The sequence below is a fragment of the Heliconius melpomene genome, chromosome 17 (genome assembly GCF_056956725.1).
Source record: "Heliconius melpomene rosina isolate 202511_hmr_F chromosome 17, ASM5695672v1, whole genome shotgun sequence".
Taxonomy (NCBI): Eukaryota; Metazoa; Arthropoda; class Insecta; order Lepidoptera; family Nymphalidae; genus Heliconius; species Heliconius melpomene.
The window spans coordinates 3,429,402-3,455,746 of record NC_140405.1 but is presented as its reverse complement, the minus strand read 5'-3'; the positions used below and the strand labels follow the sequence as shown (position 1 = coordinate 3,455,746).

Sequence of the window (26,345 nt, the reverse complement as noted above, 5' to 3'; positions counted from 1 at the left end):
TCATAAACATAAATTTAATTAAATAATAAATCACAATTTAAATCTATGTTTGTAATTTTTACTAAGCAATTGTGACTTTTTTGTTGAATCTTATTATATACAATTGAATGATTGACTTCTGTTATTAACTGAAAGACTGACAGACAACGCACAGTCCAAAACTATTGAGCGTAGAGATCTCAAATATAGGTTCCTGGGGAAATATAAGGAAGCCAAGAAAAGTTCTTTAAATTTTTCGAAAGCGAGAAAAGTCGAGATTATTTTTATACCCTAACCTTTCTGTGCTATTACAAATAATATATTTTTAATAACATAACTTAATTGGCTACTTGGTAAATTCTTACATTGTACTGACTACTGACCCTTCCCAAACGACCTACCCACCCAAAAGGGTAACAAGTTATTTACTTGTTACCCTTTTAACAATTTATATCATTTGATTATGTTTTTGCTAAACATAATCAAATGATATAAACACCTCGATAGCCCTATAAAGACAAGTCGACAGAGATGCCGGGAATTGTTTGACGTCGGATTCGGGAATGAATGGTAAATTTCCTTTGGGAAAGCCAAGATCTGATTCGTGGGACGAAATGTTATTGTAATATCATCTCCAATTTTATCGTTTAAATTACGGTTAGAGTTATTCGGGCTATAATCAATTGTAAAGGTTTTATTTACGAGTGTTGCTGAAGTTTTTCTTTTATTTTGTTTGTTATTTTTCTTGGGATGATTTCTGAATTGAGGAGTTTCTGATATGAATGTATTTATAAAAACACAATGTAAATTATTCTTAACTTAAACTTTTCTTTTATATGTTTATTTCTTATTGTATCTTTATTAGGATTTAGGTGACGGAGCTGAAATTTGAAAATATTTTTAAAACAAATATTTGTTTTTATACTGAAAGTTAATAAAACAATAAATTATAGATATACAAAGTTTTCTAACAAATAAATATGTTTTATCAAAAGTTTATTTTCTAATTAACTCTGACCTAAATAAATTAAAAGGTATATTTATATAAGATGAACACATACATATGAAGATAGCAAGAAATAACCCGTAAGACATTCGTAGGAGATTGAAATTGCTGCGTTAATAGAATCAGGGCGGCGCCGAGGGCGAGGGGCGGGCGGCGAATACGTTTACTGTCCCGCGGTCAGCCACGCGTAAATTGCCGTCTCAGGTTATAGGATGGTGCGGATGGAAAAATATGAACAGTGTATTACTTTTTATTAGCTTTTTGGTTAACCGTGACCACGGATTATTGCAAAGTGTTGAAAACAAAGGGTTTCGATAAATATATAATACTAAATAGAAATAATAGATCGAAAAGAAAATCTAACATCTTGTTTTTACCAAACTCTCACATTTTCACTCAGAGTTTCGTTTTTCGTTTTGTGGTACGGAACCCTAACAGAACATGAGCCAAATATTTAACTAGAGCAACGATAACAAATATTGGTTTAAACCCACTCAAGCTTAATTATAATCTAAAATTAGTATAATAAAATTAAAATAGCCAACTACGACTAACTTGTACTGTATCGAAATCAGTATGGATTAATCGCCGGCGTCGTGGCCACGGGCAATTCTCTAAATATTTGGTTGGAGGCGACTCGTTTATTACATTTACTCGGACGTTTCTACCTGCACAATTTAATTGTGCCGTCCACCTGTGCTTATATTCTTAGTAAATAAGATAGAAGAGAGAAGTAATATATAGAGCTTTTGAAAGGTTTTTTTACTTAACTTGCAGTTTTTTTCATGTGGGAGTATGTATTATATGTAACTAGCGACCCTCTTGCGGCTTCGCCCGCTTTTACTACTGGATTATTCATATAATATATGTTTGCAAAGCACTTAAGATAATGTGAAAATTAATTAAACCCTAATGCAACCCGCATTTTCGTAGTTTCAATAAGGATTTTTCAATTGTTTTACACAGCAAGGATTTTTTAGTAGGTACCGTAATTTTAAATCTGTGCTACTAATCTTTTCAAGTACTTATTAAAATATATTTAAATGACTATTTTTAGATAGTTAAATGACCATTTTTAAACGGAAGAAATTATAAACAAAAACCTACCTACTAATAACTACTACAAAAAATATGAAACCAAATATATCGCGCTGAAATAATACATTCAACTCCAATTATCCAATACGTGCCAACGCATCTAAATCTTCGTTGCTATAAAGGCAGGAGGGTTTTTTTTTTCGAGCTTGTGGTTAATGCTGAAGAGGGTATTCTGTCCCTGGTGAAAATTAAATAGAAAGCATCGGCCGGGAATCGAAACCGGGCCGCCCGCGTCGCAGGCGAGCATTCTACCACTGAACCACCGATGCGTGTAAGGCAGGCGGGCGCGGTGGACGCGCTATAGTTATTCTTAAAAGATACGAATACGCCGTCGCGGACTTTTTTGTAGATCTTATTAAGAGGAACAATACTCCAGTACATTATTTTCAAGTAGTACTTACCATTAAAGCAGCGCATGCGCGAAAGTGTCTCAACGGGTAGAACTGTATACATATTTATCGTATTTATGTTAATTTAAATAAGAATGTACAAATAATAAACTATATATAAACCTTCTATGAAAAATACTCGACCTAATGGTGAAAACCGCATCAAAATCCGTTGGGTGGTTTAGAAGAAGAAGAGTTAGAAACAACAGACAGACACGAAAAGCGATAGAATAAGTAGCAAAATTAAAATAAACAAATATAGGTAATAATTTAGAAAAAATACGGACAAAAATTACCACGACCACGACCACGTGTTGTAGCAATTAGATATACTAGATGGATGATAATGATATAAAATCCTACAACAATTTTAAGAACGAAATTCGAACCCATACTTCTATGCCAATGGGCTTTTCGGAACAAAGGTAAATACAGTCTATGTCATAATACAGTCCAGTCGGCTAAAATGATATTAATGGTAATTTTATCTGTTAATTGAATCTTTGTAATATCCTGTCTATGGTGTATTTACTGAGCGCTGCTGGGTGCTGGCTAAAGTGTTTGCCAAATAATCGAAGAGGCGCACTCGAATGCTGTGTGAAGTATTTCGGGAAACACTTTTTATTTAGTACCTACCTACTGAGTTTATCGTTCACTTAGTTTTGTGTACAGTTGATTTTTTTTATTAATATTTTTTTAGTGACTAAAAATGTTTGAAATTTATTTTAAGGTTCCGTAACTCATGAAAAACGGGATCCTTATAGGAACTTTGTTGTCCGTCTGTCTAATACTCTTCGACTTTCCCAAATAATTTATGAAATTAGTATGGAACCTTTGGTTTTTATGATGATGATGATGAGGTCTTTGGTGCCGTGTTTTTTTTCTACTTCGGTAAGTCGCTAAAGTTTATAGAAACTTTACCTACATATTATTTCATTTAATTTAATTCAGGCCAGTCATGGCTCAGGGGCACAAGTGTGAGACTGTAAACGGGACCAGAATTTTCATTTCTTGGCTCTGTTGTCGAGGTAAAGCGCGGCGTTAAGTTTCGCCACTAAACACACGATGCCTCCTGAATTCGGCGGAAAATGGGGAACGGAATATTTTAACCTTAGGTCTCCTCTGCCTACGTTGCTGTGCGAAGGGTACAACGTGAAGCTGATTTATTTAGATTTTAATTTAAAAACTTGAGTAAATTTGTTACGTTTATTTAGCAAAAATTGTTTATTGCGTAAAAAAGTTGTATATTTTTTTATTAAAGTTAACAAAAAAATCTATTACAATTTTCAACTAAAGAATTATCGCATAGTATTTAATTTAAACTTATCCAAATCGCTATTTGAAATCGTCATTGAGTAAGACAATCGATTGCACTTGAAATTCTAACGACGCGCGACGTTTAGTTAAGTTTATTTACACCTCGCCTCTTAATTTGCAAAACAGTATTTACAAATTCTAGTATTTTACTTGCACTACTATCGAAATCTACAATAGTAGCTTATCCATTCACTATTTAACGATTTCGCTATCGACAATCTCCGACATCGTTTCGTAGTAGTTGTTAACTCTACAGGAAATCAATTTGCCCGAGCAACGTCAAGTTGCTTTTGATGGAAATAAAAAAGTGAACAAGAAAGGTTTTAATATTTTTGTCGAGGTCTCGACTTCTCTCTTTACAGCAAGACGTAGCACGGTAATCAGGAAAATTATTTACTCACGTCTACCGGCCTTGTTGGTAGTGCTAGGGCTGCTACCTTTCTTGCTATTTGTTTATTTTAGTGTTTAGCTATGTTATTTTATATGTATTTTGTCTAAATATTACGCATGGATACAAGCATGCGACGAAATTCTGTTTTCTTCTGTTGCCGTAGAAATTTGAGGAATTCTGCCTTAGTGCCCCTGTGCAATACAGGCAAACAAAAAAAATGCTTACTAAAAATTGTTATTATTAAATACTTTCAGCAATGCGCATATTATTTTATTTATAGCTTGTATAAGCTAGCAGTAGCTCTTTAACTTAATAGTGTTATTTATAGACTATTTAAAGCGGTCAGCCAATACAATATGAACTTCCAATTTTAGTTTGGCGACCACACTATGAATAAACAATAAACATTTATTCACAGGTAAGTGGATAGCTAACTAAAAACTAAAGCGGATATAAATAGTTTAAAAGATTATCAATTACGTAGAAAGAACCTAGTGTTAAATGTGTTTTTTCCTAGTTCTTTTTAAAAATATATATGCCTTCCCCCGAAAGCGAATCGAACCTACACTCTTATTAGAACTACACCCTAACGATATAAGGCAGTGTATATTGTCTCCTCAGTGTCAACCCTACATCCATTCACCAGCAGAATGATGAAGCAAGGGGAACCAGGACGCTTTGTAAACAGTCACCGCGACGGATTCTTGCTGATTAATTTCAAGTGAGAGTGCATCGTGGTTCACTATTCAAAGTGAAACGGCAACCGCCAGTTATTACTGCACTCTTATATTAATCTTAACTGACAGTATATTGTTTTCTAACGTTTTTTCCGGTTAAGTTATTTAAACTAGAATAAATATTTAACCAATATAGTTATAGAGATATTGTTTTATTTTTTTTATCTTCGTTTTTCTTTACTTGTAGGGCAAGTAGAGATAGAATTTAAGATTTTACAATTTTTTATTTTACTCCGTTCCTCATTTTTCCGCCTAATGTCTGAAACATTGCAAGGAGAGTAGCAGAGTTCAACGTCGCACTCGTATATAAATGTTTACTGAATTGGCTAAAATATTACCTTTAAATTGATAATGATATTAAAATACAAAAGTAATTTAGATTATTAGTAAATAAATAATTGTGTAATAGCAGGCGAAGCAGCGAGCGGGCCGCTTTGTATAACTTTGTTGTAATTAAACTCTCAACGTTATTCGAAAACTTATTTTTTATATAAAATTTACTTACATAAATAACAATTCAATGAGCAAAAGCAAAATTAACAAAAAAACCAATGCTTTGTGTTTGAAACATTTAAAAACAGCAATTTGTTTACAGGCTCCCTGACTAATGTAATTTATATTTGCCTCTAGGTTAGCTAAGGTTTTTTCCATTTCCCGTGTAATAAATCTCGGGTGTCCGTTTTAAAAGTAATTCTCGTTTTCAGCTTAACCACTGTTCTTTAACTAAATATTTAACTGAAATGTTTTGGTATTGTAAAATTTATGCCATTTCGAACGTGAGGTTTACAGATGGCGTTTCGTGCGTGGCTATTTTCTAAAACGTCGTATATCTTTCTTATTTATGTTTACAGCTTACGGGCAGCACCCGTTTCAGTATAGTTTGAATCCGTTTATCGGATTTCGAACACGTTTCGGTCGAAGCCCATATCGATACACTTGATGTATGTAGGTATAAGCGTTCGCCCTTACTAAATTATATGAAAAAAAAATTACCGTCGTACGTCACTACGAAATGGAATCCAAATGAATTTTCTGATATTGGTTTTAGCAAAAGGGTTAAGGTATTTTGCCGAATATATGATTTTGTTATTTTTCTCATATCACCTTTTACGGGAAAAATGATTAAATAATTCTCCTGTTATTTTTTTTAGTTTTATGCTATATCCTACACACAACAGAGTAGACAGAGGGAACCTAGTGTTAAAATCCTTTGCTCCGTTCTCCATTTTCTACTGAATTTTAAACTCTCATGATTAAATTTTAAAATTGTCAATAATCATATTTATTTCCAATTAAGATTAGTTGCTTCATCTATACATTTTTTTTCAACAATAACAGAAATGTCTCCCTAACTTTAATCCCATAAAGTGCTATAAGTCGTGGTTAAATCCAGTGTCATAGAGAACATAGCATCAGATATGTGCAATCGGCCGGGTCTCCAGGGTCCTCGCCGTTCGGCGCACCAAGCCATTCGGTGTTAAAGTTTCTGGAATACCGCTTTTAGAATCTGCAGAGTTGAGTCGAAGCTTATATACATTTTGTTATAGAAATTATTTTATTTTCTACATAGCATACCATTGAGGTCAATTGTGGGGCATAAGCGTGTGAATATAAACGTGTTAGGTCGTGGGTTCGATTCCCACAAGAGAAAAAGAAATATTTAATTTTGTGTTCATGCAAATCGTGGTGTTGAGTTCTGTCATATAACGTTAAATGCCCCCAGAATTCAGTGGAAAGGAGGGAGTGGAGTGTCTTACCACTAGGCTCACCTACTCTGTTACATGTGGGATACAGAGTGAATCTAAAAAATATAATAAGGAATGCTGAATGTATACAAATATATTGACAATCATTTAAGACTGGAAACCTTCTATATAAGAAAAATATTAATTACACCAGATTTGAACAAAAACACTGACGTACACATATACTATGTAAACAAACATAATAAACCGGCTTAAAAAGTTTAAATGAAATAGTTTATTAAGTAGTTCCTAAGTAATTTCTCATACAACATCTCAATATTGCAGCCGGTCTGGCATTCGTATGAGCTGTAATGCTTAAATTCGTACTTCCTTTGTAGTGTTCGTAAACAGCCAACCAAATAACTAAGATGCAAACTCACTGCAACGTTCACCGCAACTTTACATCCTACATTGAAAACAGGAGGAACTTCATTTATGTGCTTATATAGTTTTAAATTAGGTAAACTTAAATATTTATGGTATACTGAACATTATTAGGACATAGTTGGGAAATATACAGCGGTTCTGATGGTTGTAGGTTCGATTTTCAGTTTATGTAATATATTTTCCTGTTTTTAGCTACACGTTGTCAAGTAAGTAAAAGTTTTTTGATAATAGGCGAATAGAAAATAGTTAAGAATTGAGAATTGATAGAGGTGTTGAATTCCATGCTCAACTTTGTAATGTCTCGAATAGGCGTGGGTTACTGAGGACGCAGTGGTTTGGCACTAGGGTATCTCTGCCCACACTACTAGAAACAAGATAAAATATGAAGCCTTCAAATATAAAGAAAATTATATGACTCATTAATATTGTTCTACATACTAATACATTCATTAATGTCATTGTGTCATTTAAAAAACAATTCATTACTTTTTATATTTTTAAAAAAATAACTCAAAAGTCATAAGATTTTTTTAATAATCAAAAAATTTTAAACATTCAAATTCATAACAAACCCATTCTAATATTTTAAATACCTGATGAAATGCTTCAGTCGGATTTCAGTTTATTGAACTTTCATACTTAATACATAGTGCAGGTAGCGTGTCTCAAGATGAATCGTTGAGTAGCGCCCCACTCCACGGGATCGTAAAATTTGCACTCGTTCAAATGTTAAGTAATGCCGTGCACGTCGTTACTGTATGACATGACTATTGTAAGTGTAGGTTTTTTGTCTAAATATTATATTCGTATTTTATTGGAAAAGTTATAGGATTAAATATTACTTAACTTCTCAAATTAATTTAATTATAATTTGATAATCTTTATTACTCTCAAACTATATCCCACAAATACTAGAATAGACCGAGGGAATTCGAACCGCCCAATTTTCAAGACATTGGGTGTCCAACACTCAGGTGGACCTCAACACCGCGCTTTGTCTTGTTACCAGAGCGAGGAAATGAAAATAATTCATCCGCACTGAGTGGGAATGGCATCCAGATTCATGTTTAAAGTCAGGTGCTGAGCCACTGCCTCCCACACATAGCAGGGTAGGCAGAGTGATCCTGGGACAAATCGTTCCCGTTAAGACACTTTCATTCCCCACTTTCAGACTAATTCGATTATGAATATATACTCAAAAAGTTCACATTTCCTTTGTTTTAATATGAAGTAACAAGAAACTGAATAAAATGCCGATCTTCTTACGTTTCTTATTTACACAATACCAAAAGTTATACCGTCCTTCTAATAAAAAAGGGAACACAGCCAATATAAAACAAAATACAGGTGTGGCAATGCATGCTATCATTCTTTATCTCAGTAAATATAGATAACCTAGCTATGCGTTACGCTTTATCTTTTAGATAGCCATAGTACCGATACAATCGTTAGAGAACGGACAGCCCCAAATAAGTTTTGCGAGACAAAATAGTTTGTAAAGTGAAATATTAAAGTGCCATGCCAGGAGTTGGTAGAGGAGACGGCCAGGGCCCGGCTGTCGGCAAACTGGAATCCCAGATTTACTGTATAAAATATACTTTGTTTTGCTTCAATGTTGTATTATGGGTGAGTATTGAGATTGAAACTAGTGGTTCCGTACACTTTTAGTTATCTTAGTATGTTCACTTTGAATTAGATCTACGTATTTACGGTCAGATGCTCGACGAACTTCAAGAAGTGCAACTTCAAAATTGGAAATTGTTTGCTCGGAGGATACGCAGTGGTGTAAGGTCGTGACTCACTGTAGTACAGTCATTCTATATTGGTCTATGAATTATGATAATATACTATTTCCGTTTGGAAATGGATTTTGTGGACTATGTTTTTCGTTAGACTATGTTTAATATATTTTTAGCAAATATATTTTTCTTTTACTGATTTATGTTTATTATAAGAAAATCATAAATTACTTATATCATATCAAAAAAATTTTTAATTTTAAATATAAACAATTTTCTAATTGAATTATTTTCACTATAATATTTAAAAAAAAATATATTTGAAAACGTAACAAATACTTTCTGAAACTTGCTAAAGAATCTGATTCATTAATAGTGAATCATTGTTAATTTTCATTTCTATTTACAATCGTGACTATGATAAAAATACAATCTCATAGTAAGAAACTACACACTTCCCAGGTTCCCTCTGCCTACCTTACTATGTGCGGGATACAGTGTGAAGTTAAAAAAATATTGGCTTATATTAATGCTATAGAATAAATAATATAACTTGAAGTAATATAAGCTGAACTAAATATACACTAATAACGTGTGTATAATATAACCTAAAACTAAAATAAAGGGCCGATCTAATGGCACGCTTATCACGTTGATAAGCCACTCGTCCTGCTTTCCAAGTATATATTGTATATACGTATATAGTGAATCATATAATGACGAATAAATTGTTTCACGTTGTTGTTTTTAACAATGCTTAGTAAAAATAGCTTTTGACGATATATTTGTTGATGTAGGGATGTGATAATTTAGAAGTTTTTATAAGTGATTCTTTTCTTGAAACTAAACATTTTCTCACAAAAGTTTACATTAGAGTCTATATCTTCAAAAATAAAGCGATATGTGGAGAATGGAGTGTCACAACACCAGTTTCCTTATGTCTATCCTGCTATACAGGAAAAATAACGCGATGAAATATTACCAATAGTTCATGAGAGAATGAATAATCTATTTATATAAGCACATTTTCATTTCAAACAAATACGTCCATTTTACATTATAATAATTTCCTTTCATTCCATTCTCTATGTTTTACAAACGTTATGCAGTGGATGAATAAATCTGTTAGTATTAATTGCACAATATTTTTTTTTTCATAATGGTTCCTCCAAATCGGAATTGAACGCAAAACCACTACAAACACTTCATCAACTTTGCTCATTTGAGCCATGACAGCGTCAATTCATTACTATTTTTAAAAAGAATTTCCAACTAAAAATTTTCCAGGAACTTACTAATTTTACTAGTACTGGTCTAACAAAATTAAGCTTAAGAAAGTAAAAAAGGCAGATGCTCCACATAATTTCAGATGGACAGACGAATTATGGGCTTGGGTCGGTAATTTTCTAGACAGGGGTAGTCTAAGGCTGTGTCCATTTTGAACAACTTTGCTCATTGTTTAACATGTATTATTAATTAAATTTGTGAGTTATTTAGGTTTTAAATTAAGGTAATTTTATCATATTAGGTGATTTCTTAAAACGTAAAAAAGAGATTTACCCGTGTAATAAAAATATATTTCTTTAATATACCAAGTGTTTAATAAAACACTATCGTACACTGTCAAAAAAACCAAAACCACTTTTCCTTTTCAGAGTAAAAATAACTTGAAGAAATGTAATCACTAAAATTAGTAAAATGTTTACACACTGGTCTAACATTAATGAAGCTTAAATAGTTTCACTAATTTTAATTATATATGTGTGTATTTTAATTAATACTATATAACGTATGAAATAAGAATGACCTATATATTTTTAATATTTAAGGCAAATTATTTATATATTTTTACATACAAATCTATAATATTATACAAATACATTTACTTATATTTTTAAACATATTTTTACATATAATTAAAACTAAAATTACATTTACAAGTAAAACAAACTATTTTCAACCAAAAAAAAGTTAAACCCCACTATGAAAGCACCTTAACCGTTATCTAAAGTAAACATTAGCGGCACGCGGCGTCAGCAGTAAATCGTCTTACACAAGTTGCCCGATACAGCGGTTATTAAGCACGGTTAATTAGGAAAATTAAACATCAACTATTGTTATAGTTATAAGAGAAGAATAATATTGTAATAATATTTGTTTTGTGACAAATGCAAATAAGTATGAGATTCACCAATATTTTATATTAAAACAAGTACAATTATTGTCTTATCGGCATGAAGAAAACAATTATATACATAAATAGTTATATGATAAAATTGATCCTATGCTATGTTTATTTATTTGCCTATATTAAAATAAAAAAAAAAAACAATTTTAATATAAGCAAAATAAATAAAACATAACAGCCCATATAATGAAGAAATATTAATCACGATAAAATCCTACTCCGATATATAAATCATTTATCCACGAGTACTTGGACGAGCTTGATTTCATATCATAACCTTTGTATGCAGTTCCAAGTTCCAACTGCTGCCATTTCACGCGAATACAAATCCGGAAGCGAATGGTAATCGTAATAGCACCATAAATTGGAGTGTCGAGCGAGCTGACGCCAAAAACGCTGAACGTCAAGTGTCGTTCAAACCTGAACACTCGTTAAGGTGTTCCAGCACAAATGAGAAATAATTGCTTGAGTTACCCCGCGAGGTCACTCACAATAATTGACTTTTGGTGCCGTGCCAAGATGAATTCATTCTCAAATTTAAAACGGCAGTTCTGCATATGGCTCCGTTACAGTCACTTGCATCGGCTGGGGTATACATTTTATGTTTTCTTATTTCATGTTTGCCAATTTAGGACATTTCCTAGTTTTTTGATAGTCTCATATAGAACTCAACAGGTAGCTTAAAAACTCAACTTTATAAAGAACTTTTGTCTAACGCCTTACTGACTGCAATTTGCGACTAATTTAAACACACATTTAGCAATTACTCAACTGAGGCTCATCCTATGAGATCATAACTTATGGCTGCCGTAAACCAATATTGCTATGCTATATCCTAGTATAGAACCAGGATTACTAGCATTATAGACATTAGGGGTCATAGTGGCGCAGAAGAACAGCATATGACTGTAAAAACAATCTTTGGGACTTCAATCCCCATTCGAGAAATAAAATTGTGTGAAACAAATGAATAAAGAGCAACAACAACAACAACAAATGAATAATGTTGCCAATTAAAATTACTTTTTATAAAGTAATCTTTATGTGATGAGATAGTTTTACTAGAATAATCTAATTGGTCCTTAAAAACAACATTAAAATTAACATCATTGATTTAGATATTTTTGTTTTTAGCTACGAAAACTCATACATAGAATATAAATGTTACATATGGATAATTGGTTCGGGTACATCGCTTTTACAGTTCGCTATGAAGATAGATATAACAAAGAAGCACAATGAAATAGAAAAATAATCAATCAAAATTTCTGTAATATTTAAATTTAGACGACAGTAATTGAATTAACTCAATACAGAGTGCTATCTATCTTTTTTCCATGCAAAACGCAATTAATATTTATTGTCAAAAAGGAAACTCTCTCGTTGAACTCAGAAAAACTTTAGGTTCTTGCTTCGTTGCTTTCAATTAGATGATTACGTGCTTCAGAAAATATTCAGGTTATATTAATTCAATTTTAGCTAACCTTTTACGTCGAATTGTTAACACCATTTCTGCGAATTGTCATTCCCATTGATTGATGGGAAATTTCTGAAAAAAAAAGGAAACACGGTTCTTCAGCTTTTGATAATATTGATTTTTATGTTATAAACATATTCTTCAACAATCCCAAAGCCGTTATACCTCACCTCTTATCAAGAAATATGATCAAATTACAAATTTAAAATAAATTTTACAAAAAAAACCACTTTGGCGTACGATTAACCAAATTTAAACAACAAATATGGACGCTAAGTGCTCGTTCAAAAACTTAATTTGAAACAAAACCGTTGAGAAAGTTGCGTACAATAGATAAATCCGACGTTATAAGATATTCAAATCCCTTAAGTGCACGATGCGGTTGAATTGCGAGAAAAAGTCCCATTTTGAAATGTTGTAAAACTCTTTATTATTCCAGCTTCACAGGTGTCTCCAAGGAGATACACCGATGTTCCTGTGCTCCGAGTGACGGCTTTACACTGGAAGTGACATCGAGACACATCCGTAGACACATCCGCATAGTGCTTCTTGACAATACACTCAACGCGAAAGTAAAAACTTTCTTTAGAAGTTACCACTATTCTTATAGAAGAGATATCATACTAACACTGAAGCTCCCTGTATAGAAAAATCTATGGCTTAATATAAAATTTAACGTCCGAAATATTCATGTATTTACATTGTAATGTCATATAAGTACTAAGAACCGTAGCACCGCTTGTGTGCCAGACGAATGCGGTGTGGGTTTTTATGATGCTATAAATTTTTAAGATCGCAAAAAGTCTCTCTTTCGCTTCTACAATGCGCATAATATATTCTATATAGCTTGGAAAATTGGAATAATTATAAAAAGAAAATATATTATAAAGTAAAACCATATAAATGTGTCTGTGTTTTTAACAAGCTTATTTAAACATTTTGGGAAAATAGTTGAAATTAAATTAATCTTAAATGATAGGTACATATACGTATTAAAAAAAGCATCCATCTTTATTTCGACAGCATCATCATAAATATTCGCCATTTTACGTCCTCCGTATGTCTTACGAGGTAATTCAAGAAGCCGACTGCCACGCTCTACGCACGACGTTATAAATTCTCATCTCATCTTTTTTCCTCTCGTTTTTTGACACACTGAGTATTATTTGCAGTTGTAAACCCCGTCGTAAGCCTTAATTTATTTATAAAGAAATATACGAGCACACACTACTAGAATTCACAAATAAGGCTTCTACAACGAGGAAAACTTCAAATTTCCTTCTTCGCGCCTCACATTAAGTATAAAAAAACAAAGTCGTTTCATCAAATGGTAGCAGTTTAAGAATACAAACACGTATATCAACACGGGCCTTTAAAACAACTTTTCTTAACGTGACGGTAATAATTTTCCTTAGTTCTAAATTTATTTGTTCACCAGCTTCGTTCCCAGATTGGCCCATTTATCAAAACAAGCATGTATTCGAGCATTAACAGCGGTTGGCCCCAGAATTATATGATTTTTCCAAGTGCAGACCGAACAAACGTAGAAGTCAACTTTCCGCGTCATTTGGCGAGGCCCTAATGGATTGCGAGCAGTGCGGTTGTCTCGACAAAGGTTTTTGCAGACAAAGTATAATGATGCGTAGATATGGCTCTTTTTTGCTTGTGAGATAATGTAGCGTTCTGAAAGACTACCCGCTGCTTGTATAGCGACCTGATTCTTAGTTTTTGCTTTATTACGACTGTTTTGTTGTTTCGGCTTAGACATTGTGAGATGTTTTAGGCTCGTACTTATAAACCGCTCATGTCTGAGATCGATCTTAAGATGCTGAAAAACGGCATCTCAAGATAGATCTCAGATTTGTGGATTTATACATACGAGCCCTAGTCCAAGCAGTTAATTCGACTAATGTAATAAATATTTGCACGTTTCTATTTGATGCAATATCTCACATCCACTGTGTATGTATGGTAGATGCGTAATTGTATTTAGTAATGTATTACAGCGGTACAACGCGCCGCCGCCGCCGCCTCGCAGAAGTGTTTATTGTTCGTGTTTACGTGCTAGCTAAAATATTACAAACTGTTCATACTTACTATATTGTTACGTTTACAAAGTTATTTAATATGTCAATGTAAATAAATTGATTTGTAATATAATTGAGGTTGTTATGGTTAAAAGCGGAAGCCTCTAAACGCGACGGTTTTTAGTTCGCATCCAAATTGGAAGAATTAAATATTTAATATTTTTCCTTCGTCTCTGATACCGTAACGTCGAACGTGAGGGTAAAAATAAATAAAAAAATAAATCCTAACAAAATATCAATTAATATTTACTAGCATAATAGTCTCTTGTTGGTTTTCATACTGAAATGGAGTATAAATATTGTTTGAATTCTCTCCATTTATTTGCTTAATCAATACTAGGCTCGTACTATTATGGCCAAAATAACACAATAATCTAGTAAATGTAGGTTAGGTTTTAAGTTGATTCCAGAACTTTACAACTTTGAACAAAAGCAATCTATCTAGTCTATTCTGAAAATAGCACAGTAACTTTAATTTTTAGTATTGGCGAATGATGCTCGCAATAAAAATTCTATTACGAAGAAGAAAACAGCTAACATTGTTTAACATTGTAAAAGTTTGAAAAAAGCAAGAAAGTTAGCTGATAGTTGATGTGGTATAATTTGTCAAAAGAGCAGATACTTTGTTTTATACGAGCTTTTTCTAGCATACTGAAGTGTTCTAGGTAACTTTACAAATTTATTATATAGAACGATACGTTTTGTATCTTCAAAAATATAAATATTTTATTCTTGCTTATTCGCTTTTCTATCTTAATTAAAAAGATAATTTCATATTTCGTTTGTGATCAGACAAGGCAGTTATAATATGTAGAGAGAAGAAAAATTCCAAAATCTAATTGTGTATTCCCTATTGGGATTTGAGATTAAAAGATTTGTTCTTGTTGATTTCTAACACTAGTCCCGCCAGTGTGACAGATACAGTACAAGATTTTTTATATATATATGTCGGAGTAGGGTGGATTTCCCTCGCACATAGTTTTTGAGTATCCGATCTACTGTGGGCTTCAGTGGATAATGTTGGCACGAGTAAACATAATTTGTGATATAACGAATTAATTACAACACCGTAACCAATTCACAAGAAAGCAGCTATCGCTATCTCAGTAGGTAGATACACAGCACGGAACGCGGGACAGTTTCAGTGTCGTCTGCACCGGCCGACCGCCAAACACAAAGTGAGTCGATGTCCGTCGGCCACGCTTCGACTCGCCCCTTCCATACCAATGCATAACACTAACTCTGTCAAGCGCCAACAGATGGCGCTGGCGTTCCGGAACCACCTCAGTACTACAAATTCCGACACGGCCATCCTGCTAGCACACGTCCTCGTGTGTTGGTTAGCCTAGAAGAAAAAGCTACAACAGCACCTCGTACCGCTCGGCCAACCTACACCAGAACCTTACCAACCAACTTCCAGAACCGTACACTAGAATTGTAATACACGTACACTAGTAATTACACTAGTAATTGTATACCAGAACCTTATACCAGAACCTTATACCAGAACCTTATACCAGAACCTTATACCAGAACCTTATACCAGAACCTTATACCAGAACCTTATACCAGAACCTTATACCAGAACCTTATACCAGAACCTTATACCAGAACCTTATACCAGAACCTTATACCAGAACCTTATACCAGAACCTTATACCTGAACCTTATACCTGAACCTTAGACCTGAACCTTATACCTGAACCTTATACCTGAACCTTATACCTGAACCTTATACCTGAACCTTATACCTGAACCTTATACCTGAACCTTATACCTGAACCTTATACCTGAACCTTATACCTGAACCTTATACCTGAACCTTATACCTGAACCTTATACCTGAACCTTATACCTGAACCTTATACCTGAACCTTATACCTGAACCTTATACCTGAACCTTATACCTGAACCTTATACCTGAACCTTATACCTGAACCTTATACCTGAACCTTATACCTGAACCTTATACCTGAACCTTATACCTGAACCTTATACCTGAACCTTATACCTGAACCTTATACCTGAACCTTATACCTGAACCTTATACCTGAACCTTATACCTGAACCTTATACCTGAACCTTATACCTGGACAACTCGACACCAGATCAACTCGACACTACAATTTGACACTAATGTGGATCATAATTGTAACTAATCACTACACACAAATACCACAACCATGTACCATCGACATCATCATAACCAAATCTTCACTTTGCTTTACTTTACTTTACTTCAGCAACAAGTTACAACCAAATTAACAGAAACCTCCGAGTAAAGACCTCTAACGCCACGGCTCTCTAGCCGAACAGCAATCACATTGCTCTCTCACATCTCAATACGCATATGCATCGAGTGGATCGCCCGTGTACGTCACCTCTGCGACTACACGCTACGGTCTCTACAGACCACGACCTCCGCCAGAGTTAAACGCACACCGCGCACCCACGGACTACTTGAGTTGCCCCAAGAGATACCGATTTCTACCGGGCTACGACTACGAAATAACTACTGGTACGGTCGAACACATTACGGCCGATAGAACCATTTACTCGAGTCTCTTCAACTAAAGCTTGAACACCATCATTATCATCAACAACATCATAAATTACACATTGATTTCGTCGGGTACATGACTTACTGGCATTTTCCTCAACCTATCGTAAGCAAATTTGAACGTTACAAGACGTTTACAATTTACAGAACCAAAACTTTGACAACCTTAAATGAACCTTTAAATTTTTAATCGAATTTTTACACTTATTAACTTTACAATATTAACAATACGCCAACAGAAAACTTAATTACTTTCGTTTTTGTCATAACAAAACGGGACCTGCCATATTCCGCACACTTCGTAATAATGTCTGATGCTACTTAACGAATTTCGTCAATGTCAACGACAGTCTATACCTCACTACTACACATCAATGATATAAATCAATGATACATACCAATGAGACACATCAAAGACACAAATCAAAGATACACACCATTGACGCACATCAACGACAAATCAATGACACATCAATGATACACATCAATGACACACATCAATGATACACATCAATGATATACACCACCGATACACATCAATGATAACGGTATCGCAACTTCACGTATTAAAAGCTCAAAGCTCCCGGTTTATCGTACAATTTATCACGAGTTGTACTCTCCTACAGATTCTTGCTACAACCTATTACCGCTAGTCTCAAACGCCGTTAATATGGACTTTAACACACTCCTGACGCGCCTTACCTGCCTTTTAGCACGAGGTAAACCCGCCGCCAAGAGATGCCAACCAATGTCTACTAGTGAAACCACCACCAGTGAAACATCTTACCTGGTCAGCAATGATGCGAGTTGGAGCCCCAAACAAAGCCACAAGTCACCTCGTGAACACTCCAAGAGTCAATGCCTGCCGCATGAAACAAAAGAACACACTTCGCGAACGCGCCTGTCAGAATGAAAATGTACTTTTCTTATCGTTTCACTGCTGAGTCTACCCGCCACGTCTAAACGAACCGTATAGCACGGCATCATTACCTTAGGGATCAGATGCAGCCCAGCTTGAACTTCGCGACCCTACAAGCAACGCAGTCATCCACAAATCCTCCAGCACACCATGACCGGAAACCAGCAAAAGTCAAAATGCTGTTCAATAGTCCCCTCAGCCTCGAGACGAACAACAGGTTCAAAACTGACGGAAATAGGAAGCTAATCCGACGAACTGCAACTTAATCACAGTCTCCGGAGGCGATAGAGACCCGACTAGCCTCCACTTCAAACCCCAAGTACACCATTCTCGTCCTAAAGAAGGAAGACTTCACTAGGTTGAAAGAGAAACCAGCCCTTGTTACAGCTTCCAACACTGCATTAACTCACTGCACTCCCATGCTGGACCGCTAAATCGGTTGAGACAATTAAAATGTCCTCAAAATACACCACCACGCAATCGCGAACCAAATCACCCAACACGATCACAATTCTCCTCTGAAAAACCGAAATTGAATTCTTCAGACCAAAAGGCACAGAAATCAGGAATTCAAACTGCCCTTCAGCTGTTATGAAAGCAGTACTGTCTATAGAATTTTCGTTTACTGTGATCAAATGAAAACCGCTTGCGCTGAAAATGTGAAGTTTGATCAGTAATCAATGGAAGCGGATAACTGTCCGGGATGGTATTATTGTTAAAGTCACTATAGTCAATATGAATACGATCTGAACGTCATACTTCTTTACTAATAAAGCTGGATTTTCGAAAGGAGAACAGCTCGGCCTAATGATATTCACGTGTAACCGTTCTTTAACTCTGTCGCGTATAATGTCACGTTCATCCGCCGACATTCTATATGGACGCCGCTGTACTGTGCGATTCGAACCAACTCGAACATTCGAACCAATACTAGAGTCGTTGGAAAACCAACTATGAAAAATTCTGAATATCGACCTAAGGTTTCTAAAAGTTTCAATTGGTCACTACCAGTAATGGTCAGCTGAGATGTCAGTCAAAGTCAACTCACTCACACTATCGCTATTTACTGAATTTACATAAAGATTTCCGTCAAACAAAATGTCAGTCAGTTATGTTTACTGTAAAACCCTGATTTAAAATCTCGTGACAACAATATCCCAAGAGGGCAATCGTTAATCACTATACAACACAGAATTTGTCCGGTATTGTATACTCGTGTTTGACCAATACCGGTCATAGTAACAACTAAACCATCGACCACTAAATTTAACAGAAAAACTTTCAACTAACGAGAATTCAGCACCAGAATTGTAAACGAAACAAATCAGTTCACCTCTGTCCTGTACCCTACCCTTTGGAGGTTGGACACTGCATACGTCCACACGCCGCTTCGTCCACACACCGCTCACCGCGCGCTGCGCCGTCTCCGCTGCCATCGCTTGGCCCGCCGCCGCCTTCGCTCGTACACCAGATGGCGATATGACCCGGTTTGCCACGCAGAAGCACACTAAAGGCCTCGTTACCGGCTGCTACACCGCTTGATTCGACGTTGAAGCTACAGGTGTTCGTCACGTCGCATCGATAGGCTTGCTTCTGCATTCCGCTCACTTATGGCCAGCCATTTTTCCACCGCTCAAACACTTCAGTGTTGTAAATGCCATAAGGTAAAGCCACGGTACAAACTGTGATATGTGAGCGAGTAGAGTAGCCACATCAACCTCTTCTTTGCTCACGTCCTTCCCGCGATTTGTGAGGGTAGCCTGTCATACTCTCGTATGCTATTTTGAGACAGACACGTAGATGCTTCGCCTTTCAGTGCCTTACTTACAGCAAGCTCGAGTTGACTGTCTCTCGGGGAGTTTGTCAAAAGCACAAGTCAGCCGTTGCGCACCACTATCTCGCGTCCGTGTCTTCTTTGTCAGGATCATAACTGGGTAACCACATATACCTCCCTGAGTTAGCCTCGGTTTATACAGGGCTTCGAACATAGCACGCCAGTGGTTATCTTCATTGTTCTTGTTTTGTGCCAACACCGATCGCACTTCTGATGTCGGAGTAGGGTGGATTTCCCTCGCACATAGTTTTTGAGTATCCGATCTACTGTGGGCTTCAGTGGATAATGTTGGCACGAGTAAACATAATTTGTGATATAACGAATTAATTACAACACCGTAACCAATTCACAAGAAAGCAGCTATCGCTATCTCAGTAGGTAGATACACAGCACGGAACGCGGGACAGTTTCAGTGTCGTCTGCACCGGCCGACCGCCAAACACAAAGTGAGTCGATGTCCGTCGGCCACGCTTCGACTCGCCCCTTCCATACCAATGCATAACACTAACTCTGTCAAGCGCCAACAGATGGCGCTGGCGTTCCGGAACCACCTCAGTACTACAAATTCCGACATATATATATATATTTCAAGTAAAATATATAATGTTCAATTTTAATTGAAAATCCTATTTCCCGCCGCACTGCTCTGACGACAGTTCTTCTGAAGAACATTCATAATTAACACCTACTTAATTTCTGATATATTTTTATCTTATACTTCTAATTAATATAAAATAAATATATAACGTTCCAACAATATTGTTATTACACAAATTGGCTCGTTACTATAACGTAGCAATAAATCCTACAAGTAATCAGGGAACACGACGATGTAAACAAAATATGAGAGGCAAGAGGCCTAACTTTTATCTATATAATTTACTGAAGCAAAAACAAGGCTATTAGATGAAATCACGTGATAACCGAATATCTCATTCCCCCCCTCGATGAGTAAGGCAATACTTACCATTCGACTGTCTGTTTCGATTCATTCATTTATAGTGACAGGCTGACAGTCGTACAATGGTTTGATTGTACAATATGGAAACTCAGTTAGGGTAAAAGCTTTGTATTGATGCTGCATGAGCTACTATAGCAACCTTGCTTGAAAATAACGGCTTGTGTATTGTCAAAATAAGCTTTTAAATTCAAATTTTCTAAGGTTTTCCATTTAGGAGGAAATTGATATCAAGACATGGATCTCATATATCATGGATGGATGAAGACATCTGTATTAAGTTTTTCTGGAATACAGTTTTATTATTTTTTAGTTTCATGCTGTATCCTACACAGGGAGAGGGAACCTGGGAACCTATTGTTAAGACATTACGTTCCTATTAAGACACTTCTGTAAACATATAAATCACTTCATCTCTTCATCTCGTGTTAAACTAGAACGTCAAAAACAAGTGGATGCCTCTTCCGCTTCATAGTTATGGTACATAACATATGTATATGTTTTTAGTTTATATGTTCAGAGTATGCAGATGAATTGTTCTCGTTTGGCATGTTTTTTTCATAAAAAAACGAAAATTATATAGTTTTACTATTATATTTATATTGTCAAAATATCGGTTATAAGATACGCGAATTGAAGGTTTCGACATTTGTATGAATAAATTTCGTTCAAAAAATGAATAACGGGGCCATAACTGTCCACAGGATGTACTATGTTTGATTTAAATGAAGTTTTGTCATGTTTGTGGAATATAATAATTTGTTACTAGATATTATTTGAACTTTATCTGTTTAGTTTTGTTTTTCACTATGTCTGTCAAAAGAAATGTAAAGTAATTTTAAGTGAAAAAAGTATATATACACGAATATATAACTATTGTAACCTGTCAATTTCCATACGATTGTTTATTTCCCATACGAAAATGACTTCGTAAATTAACTAAGAAGTAATGAATAAAAAAAATAAAACCTTGTTGACGAAGCGAGAAAGTGAAAATAATTCATTCCCTCAACTGGGAATCGAACCCAAAACTATCAAGTCATGTTTACAATCAGACATTGCGATGCGCTACGAGCATCAATGGAATAGTAAAAAAATTTATTATTTAAACTTCTCTATTTCCTTTACAGTTGTTTGGTGTTTCAATATTCGCGCTATGTCTGTGGATATGCATAGAACCGGGCTTCAACGAGTGGATGAGGATATTGGAGCTGCAAAAATATTTCATCGGCATTTATATAATTCTCATCGGTTCACTCGGCATTATGGTGGTCGCTTTTCTAGGATGCGGGTCCGCTCTCATGGAAAATGTCCAGCTGCTATTCATGGTATTTATATTATATTGAAAAGGCTTGACGTTTTATGATTTTTTTTAGCTCTACGTTGTATCTTACATGTAGCAGGGTAGGCAGAGGGATCCGTTAGTGTTAAGACACTCCGCTCCTAATTTTTCGCTAAGCTCTGAAGCTCAACGCCGCGCTTTACCTCGACACCAGAGCTAAGAAGTGAAAATGTTAAATATTTCATTACCTCTAATGGAAGTCGTACCCAGAACCTGTCGCGTTTACAGTCACACGTTTGTTCAACTGCGCCATGACTGGCCTCAATAGGTAAAAATATGGTTGGTATCAACAATTTTGTTATTAAGTACTGCTAATTAGTAACTAATGATGTCTTATAGCGCATTTTGTTCCAAGAATATAATAAAAAAGTCAAACTTAGAACGTCTAAACGTCTGATTTCAAAGAAAATGAGAAGTCTCTCGAATTTTTATTTAAGTCTTTAATTAAGTATCGTTGAAAATGGGGGTCATATTTGATAAAGAAAAAAGAATAGAGCTCAAGATTCTTATAAAGCAATAAAGTACATAAATTTTTCATAAACAACTTAAAATCCATAGAGACCAGTGACTCAAGCGACTGTAAATGCAACGGGGAGGGTTCGATTCCCATTCGGGGAAATAAATTATTATTTATTTATATTTTCATCCCTTCAATCTGGTAACGACTAACAAGCAAACGAACAAGCTCGGCGTTGAGATTCGCCGTTCAACACGCAAATTCTTGAAAAAGTCGAGAGCGGAGTCTCTTATGACTAGGTTCCATTTGCCTATCCCGCTCATATGCGAGATACAGCGTGAAAATGACAAAATACTTAATATTCAATACTATTATATGGTCAATGAAACACCACAATTTTGTATTTTCCAGTATATAGCAACACAAATAGCACTATTCGTATTCGGCCTAGTCGGTGCGTGTGTTGTTTTGGATTTCTCGACTTACGACTCAAGCATCCAGCCTCTCATTAAAGATGTCATCGTGAGACTCATAAATAACCCTCAGCACGAAGGAAGTAGGACCATTCTTCGGATGGTGCAAGAAGGGGTATGTAAAAACTTTCGTCATGTAATTTAAATCTTTTTGTATTAGATGAGACTTTTGCATAGATAATTAGGTACCCTGTTTTTTTACAATGGTTAAAACTTGGGGGAAAGTGGGGAACGGAATATCTTAGCTCTAGGTTCCCTCTTATTTTAAATTAGATTAATATAAAAAAGATATGGACTGTTCCAACAAAATCTTCAATATCTTTGTTCCCAAAATCATTATCTACTCTACCTTCAACCACCTGGGCAAAAATACCGGATTAGATAAAACTGACCCATAAAGTTCTTTATCTGGCCAATGTTTTCTGAAGTATCGAGTGAAAATCAAACGTCGCCCAAAACTCATTCGGTAAATGGGTAGTGCAAGTTGAAGCGAGGTAGAAACGTCGGTACTAATCAAATGACCCTGGCGGCTCGTACGGTTCGATGTGCAATTGAATATTGGAGCAAAAATCTGGTGATGGCAACATCCAATTCGTTTTGATTTTCACCTGTTTGTTGGAGATTTGGAAGTAATTAGGCACTATTTTTTTAATAAAGTAAATGACGTTTTTGAGCCTCCTTGGTACAATGAGGCGGCGTTTGATTGTAAACATAATGGTTGCGGGTTCAATGCGGGTTAATATAATTAAAATATTTAAAAACGCAGCTTTTTATTTTTAAGTATTAGTGTATGTTATGGTAAATAATATTTGTGTCACATTTTTTTTCATTCTGGATATTTCAATAGTAAAAATTATTTACAAATGAAATTGAAGTAAATACACAAATATATATATAAAAAATGAGACACCAGCTGACTATAAACGTGATAGTTGTAGGTTCGATTCCCGCTCAGAGAATAACTATATTAAAAGCCACTTCAATTTCCTGACTCGCACAAACATAAAGCATTAACATCCACCATTCAACACGCAATGTCTCTGCGAAGACGAAAAAACCTGAAACTATTTTTTAATCAAATTTCTCACATTAATATTTTTCACCAGATCGGCTGTTGCGGGGCCGACGGCGCAATGGATTATCTAAATCTCAACAAGCCTTTACCATCTGAATGCCGTGATTCAGTTACTGGCAACGCATATTTCCACGGCTGTGTTGACGAGCTCACCTGGTATTTGGAAGGCAAAACGGGGTGGCTGGCAGGCATTGTTCTGGCTGCTTGCATGATTTGCGTAAGTATTATTATGCAAATGGGTATAGTGTCTGGATGTTGGGATGAAATGCAGTGCAGGAGATGCAGATTCCATTTCTGTACCTTTGAGAGTACTTCACGGGAGACAAAGCGGTAAACCGCCGTGAACAGTTTTAAGGGGTAAACAAAATAAAAATGAGTGTTAAATCACTTACCTTATTATTTTGTTGGTGTTAATCGTGAAAAAAATAGCACCATTTTTTAATTTAATCAGATAAAATTTATAAAAAAAACGGCCAATGAAGTTTTAATAAAGAAATTAAGAATTAAATTAATAAAACTTAATTATTATTTTTTTGTCTTTAGGTAATCAACGCTGTGATGTCTTTAGTCTTGATTCAAGCAGTCAAGAAGGAAGAAGAGGAGTCAATTGCGTATAAAAATTAATAGTTTTAGTATAATCCATATTAGATTATAAAAGTATCTTCATTTTACATTTATTTTTATATACAAACAAGAAAATCGGCTTCTTGTATTTGAATGTTTACCACCGTTTTCATTTTGCTAATTACATTTAATAACTACATTAATAATAATATAAAACTTATAATAAATTCAATTTTTTTAATTTATCTTTTATATGTTGCTACTGTTATCATTAACGAGAAAAATAATGCTTTAAGGTAAAAATAATGAAAAGGGAAATATAAAATGTCTGTCTCTTATATCTAATAGTTCGTCAGAATTTAGATTTTACTATATTAAAAATATCATACAAACACTATATACCTACATAGTTTGTGACGGGTAAACTTCGGTCTCTGCATTTGGCACAAGACTGAGCCTCAGAACTCTACATCCAAAGCAGATATCATGAAATGCAGAAATATTAAATAAATAATAAAACAAAACAGTTTTAGTTAAAATAAACAATAATTTTAGCTACAATTGACAAATTCTATATATAACAGTACATAAATTTATTAACCCCTCATTAATTATTATAAATTAAAAATAAATGAATCACAAAAGAAACCATAAATAATAAGAACAAAGAAAGAAAACCTAAAATCCTAACCAAAGCCACAAATAAATACTACAATAGTAGAATTATTAATTCAATCGTTAAAACGTATTTCCCTCAACACACAAATTAACTTCTTTATTCGTAAGGAAATGATGACACTGTGAAAATAGAAATGCACAACCACAGCTTTTAAAGGCGAACGCAGAGTAAATAAATCAGCGACACAAAGCTTTGACTAATACGTACTCGGCTCCACACGGACGAATAGTTAGTTCAATTTTAGTAAAACCACGCTGGGAGTACCTAACAATGTAATACTCTGTGAAATGTATTATATGATATTTCTTAATTTAATATCCTTTTACTTCGTTTAAGTGTTAGGTGGGTAAGGTATATTTATTGTTTTTGTAAAGCTTAGTTCGTGTCTAGAAATGTTCTACAATTATTTATTTTGTTTAAAAGGAAAAATTGTTCGAAGGCTGCTGTTGTAAGCTTTTTCCATTTATTTTGGTACAAAAAATGTCATGACAATAAAAAAAAACTTCAACTGCCCACTTATCTTCTCTCCGATATTCCAAGCCACAAGAGGAGAAAAACACTTGAAATAGGAAAAGAAATAGAGTACCTGCAGATTTGAACAAAGAACTACTCGTAAATATACAAACTGAAGAACATATAAACATTATTTCACTATAGTATAATCTACTAATTAATTCCTATTTTTATATACAATCAAAACAATAATTGCATTACATTAGTTATTACCACACATACGTTATTAAATAAATCGAGACAAACATTAACCATTTAAAATAATAGAAACACGTCGAAACGCAGGGGTATAAGTGTTTCCGATGCAAATGCAAATGGTTGTGAGTTCATTCTCCACTCAAGGAAATTAAATATCAATTTAAATTTATATTCTCATTTTTAAGCTATGGTGTCGAGGTAAAGTGCGGCATTGACTTTCTCCACTCGACACG

General features: G+C 34.7%; 1 protein-coding gene and 1 non-coding gene across 2 annotated transcripts; one reads left to right on the top strand and one right to left on the bottom strand.

Moving 5' to 3' along the window:
- Window positions 1-2,281: 2,281 nt before the first annotated feature.
- On the bottom strand, window positions 2,282-2,352 carry TRNAR-GCG (transfer RNA arginine (anticodon GCG)). The gene has a single exon. It is a non-coding gene; the product is annotated as a tRNA-Arg (tRNA).
- Window positions 2,353-8,468: 6,116 nt separating this feature from the next.
- Window positions 8,469-24,913, top strand: Tsp2A (tetraspanin 2A). Its single transcript, XM_085201188.1, has 5 exons — window positions 8,469-8,675; window positions 21,942-22,139; window positions 23,022-23,198; window positions 24,190-24,375; window positions 24,702-24,913. Exons 1-5 carry the CDS (start codon window positions 8,568-8,570, stop codon window positions 24,780-24,782), a joined length of 750 nt encoding a protein of 249 aa, XP_085057314.1. The 5' UTR covers window positions 8,469-8,567; the 3' UTR covers window positions 24,783-24,913.
- The last annotated feature ends 1,432 nt before the right edge of the window (window positions 24,914-26,345 follow it).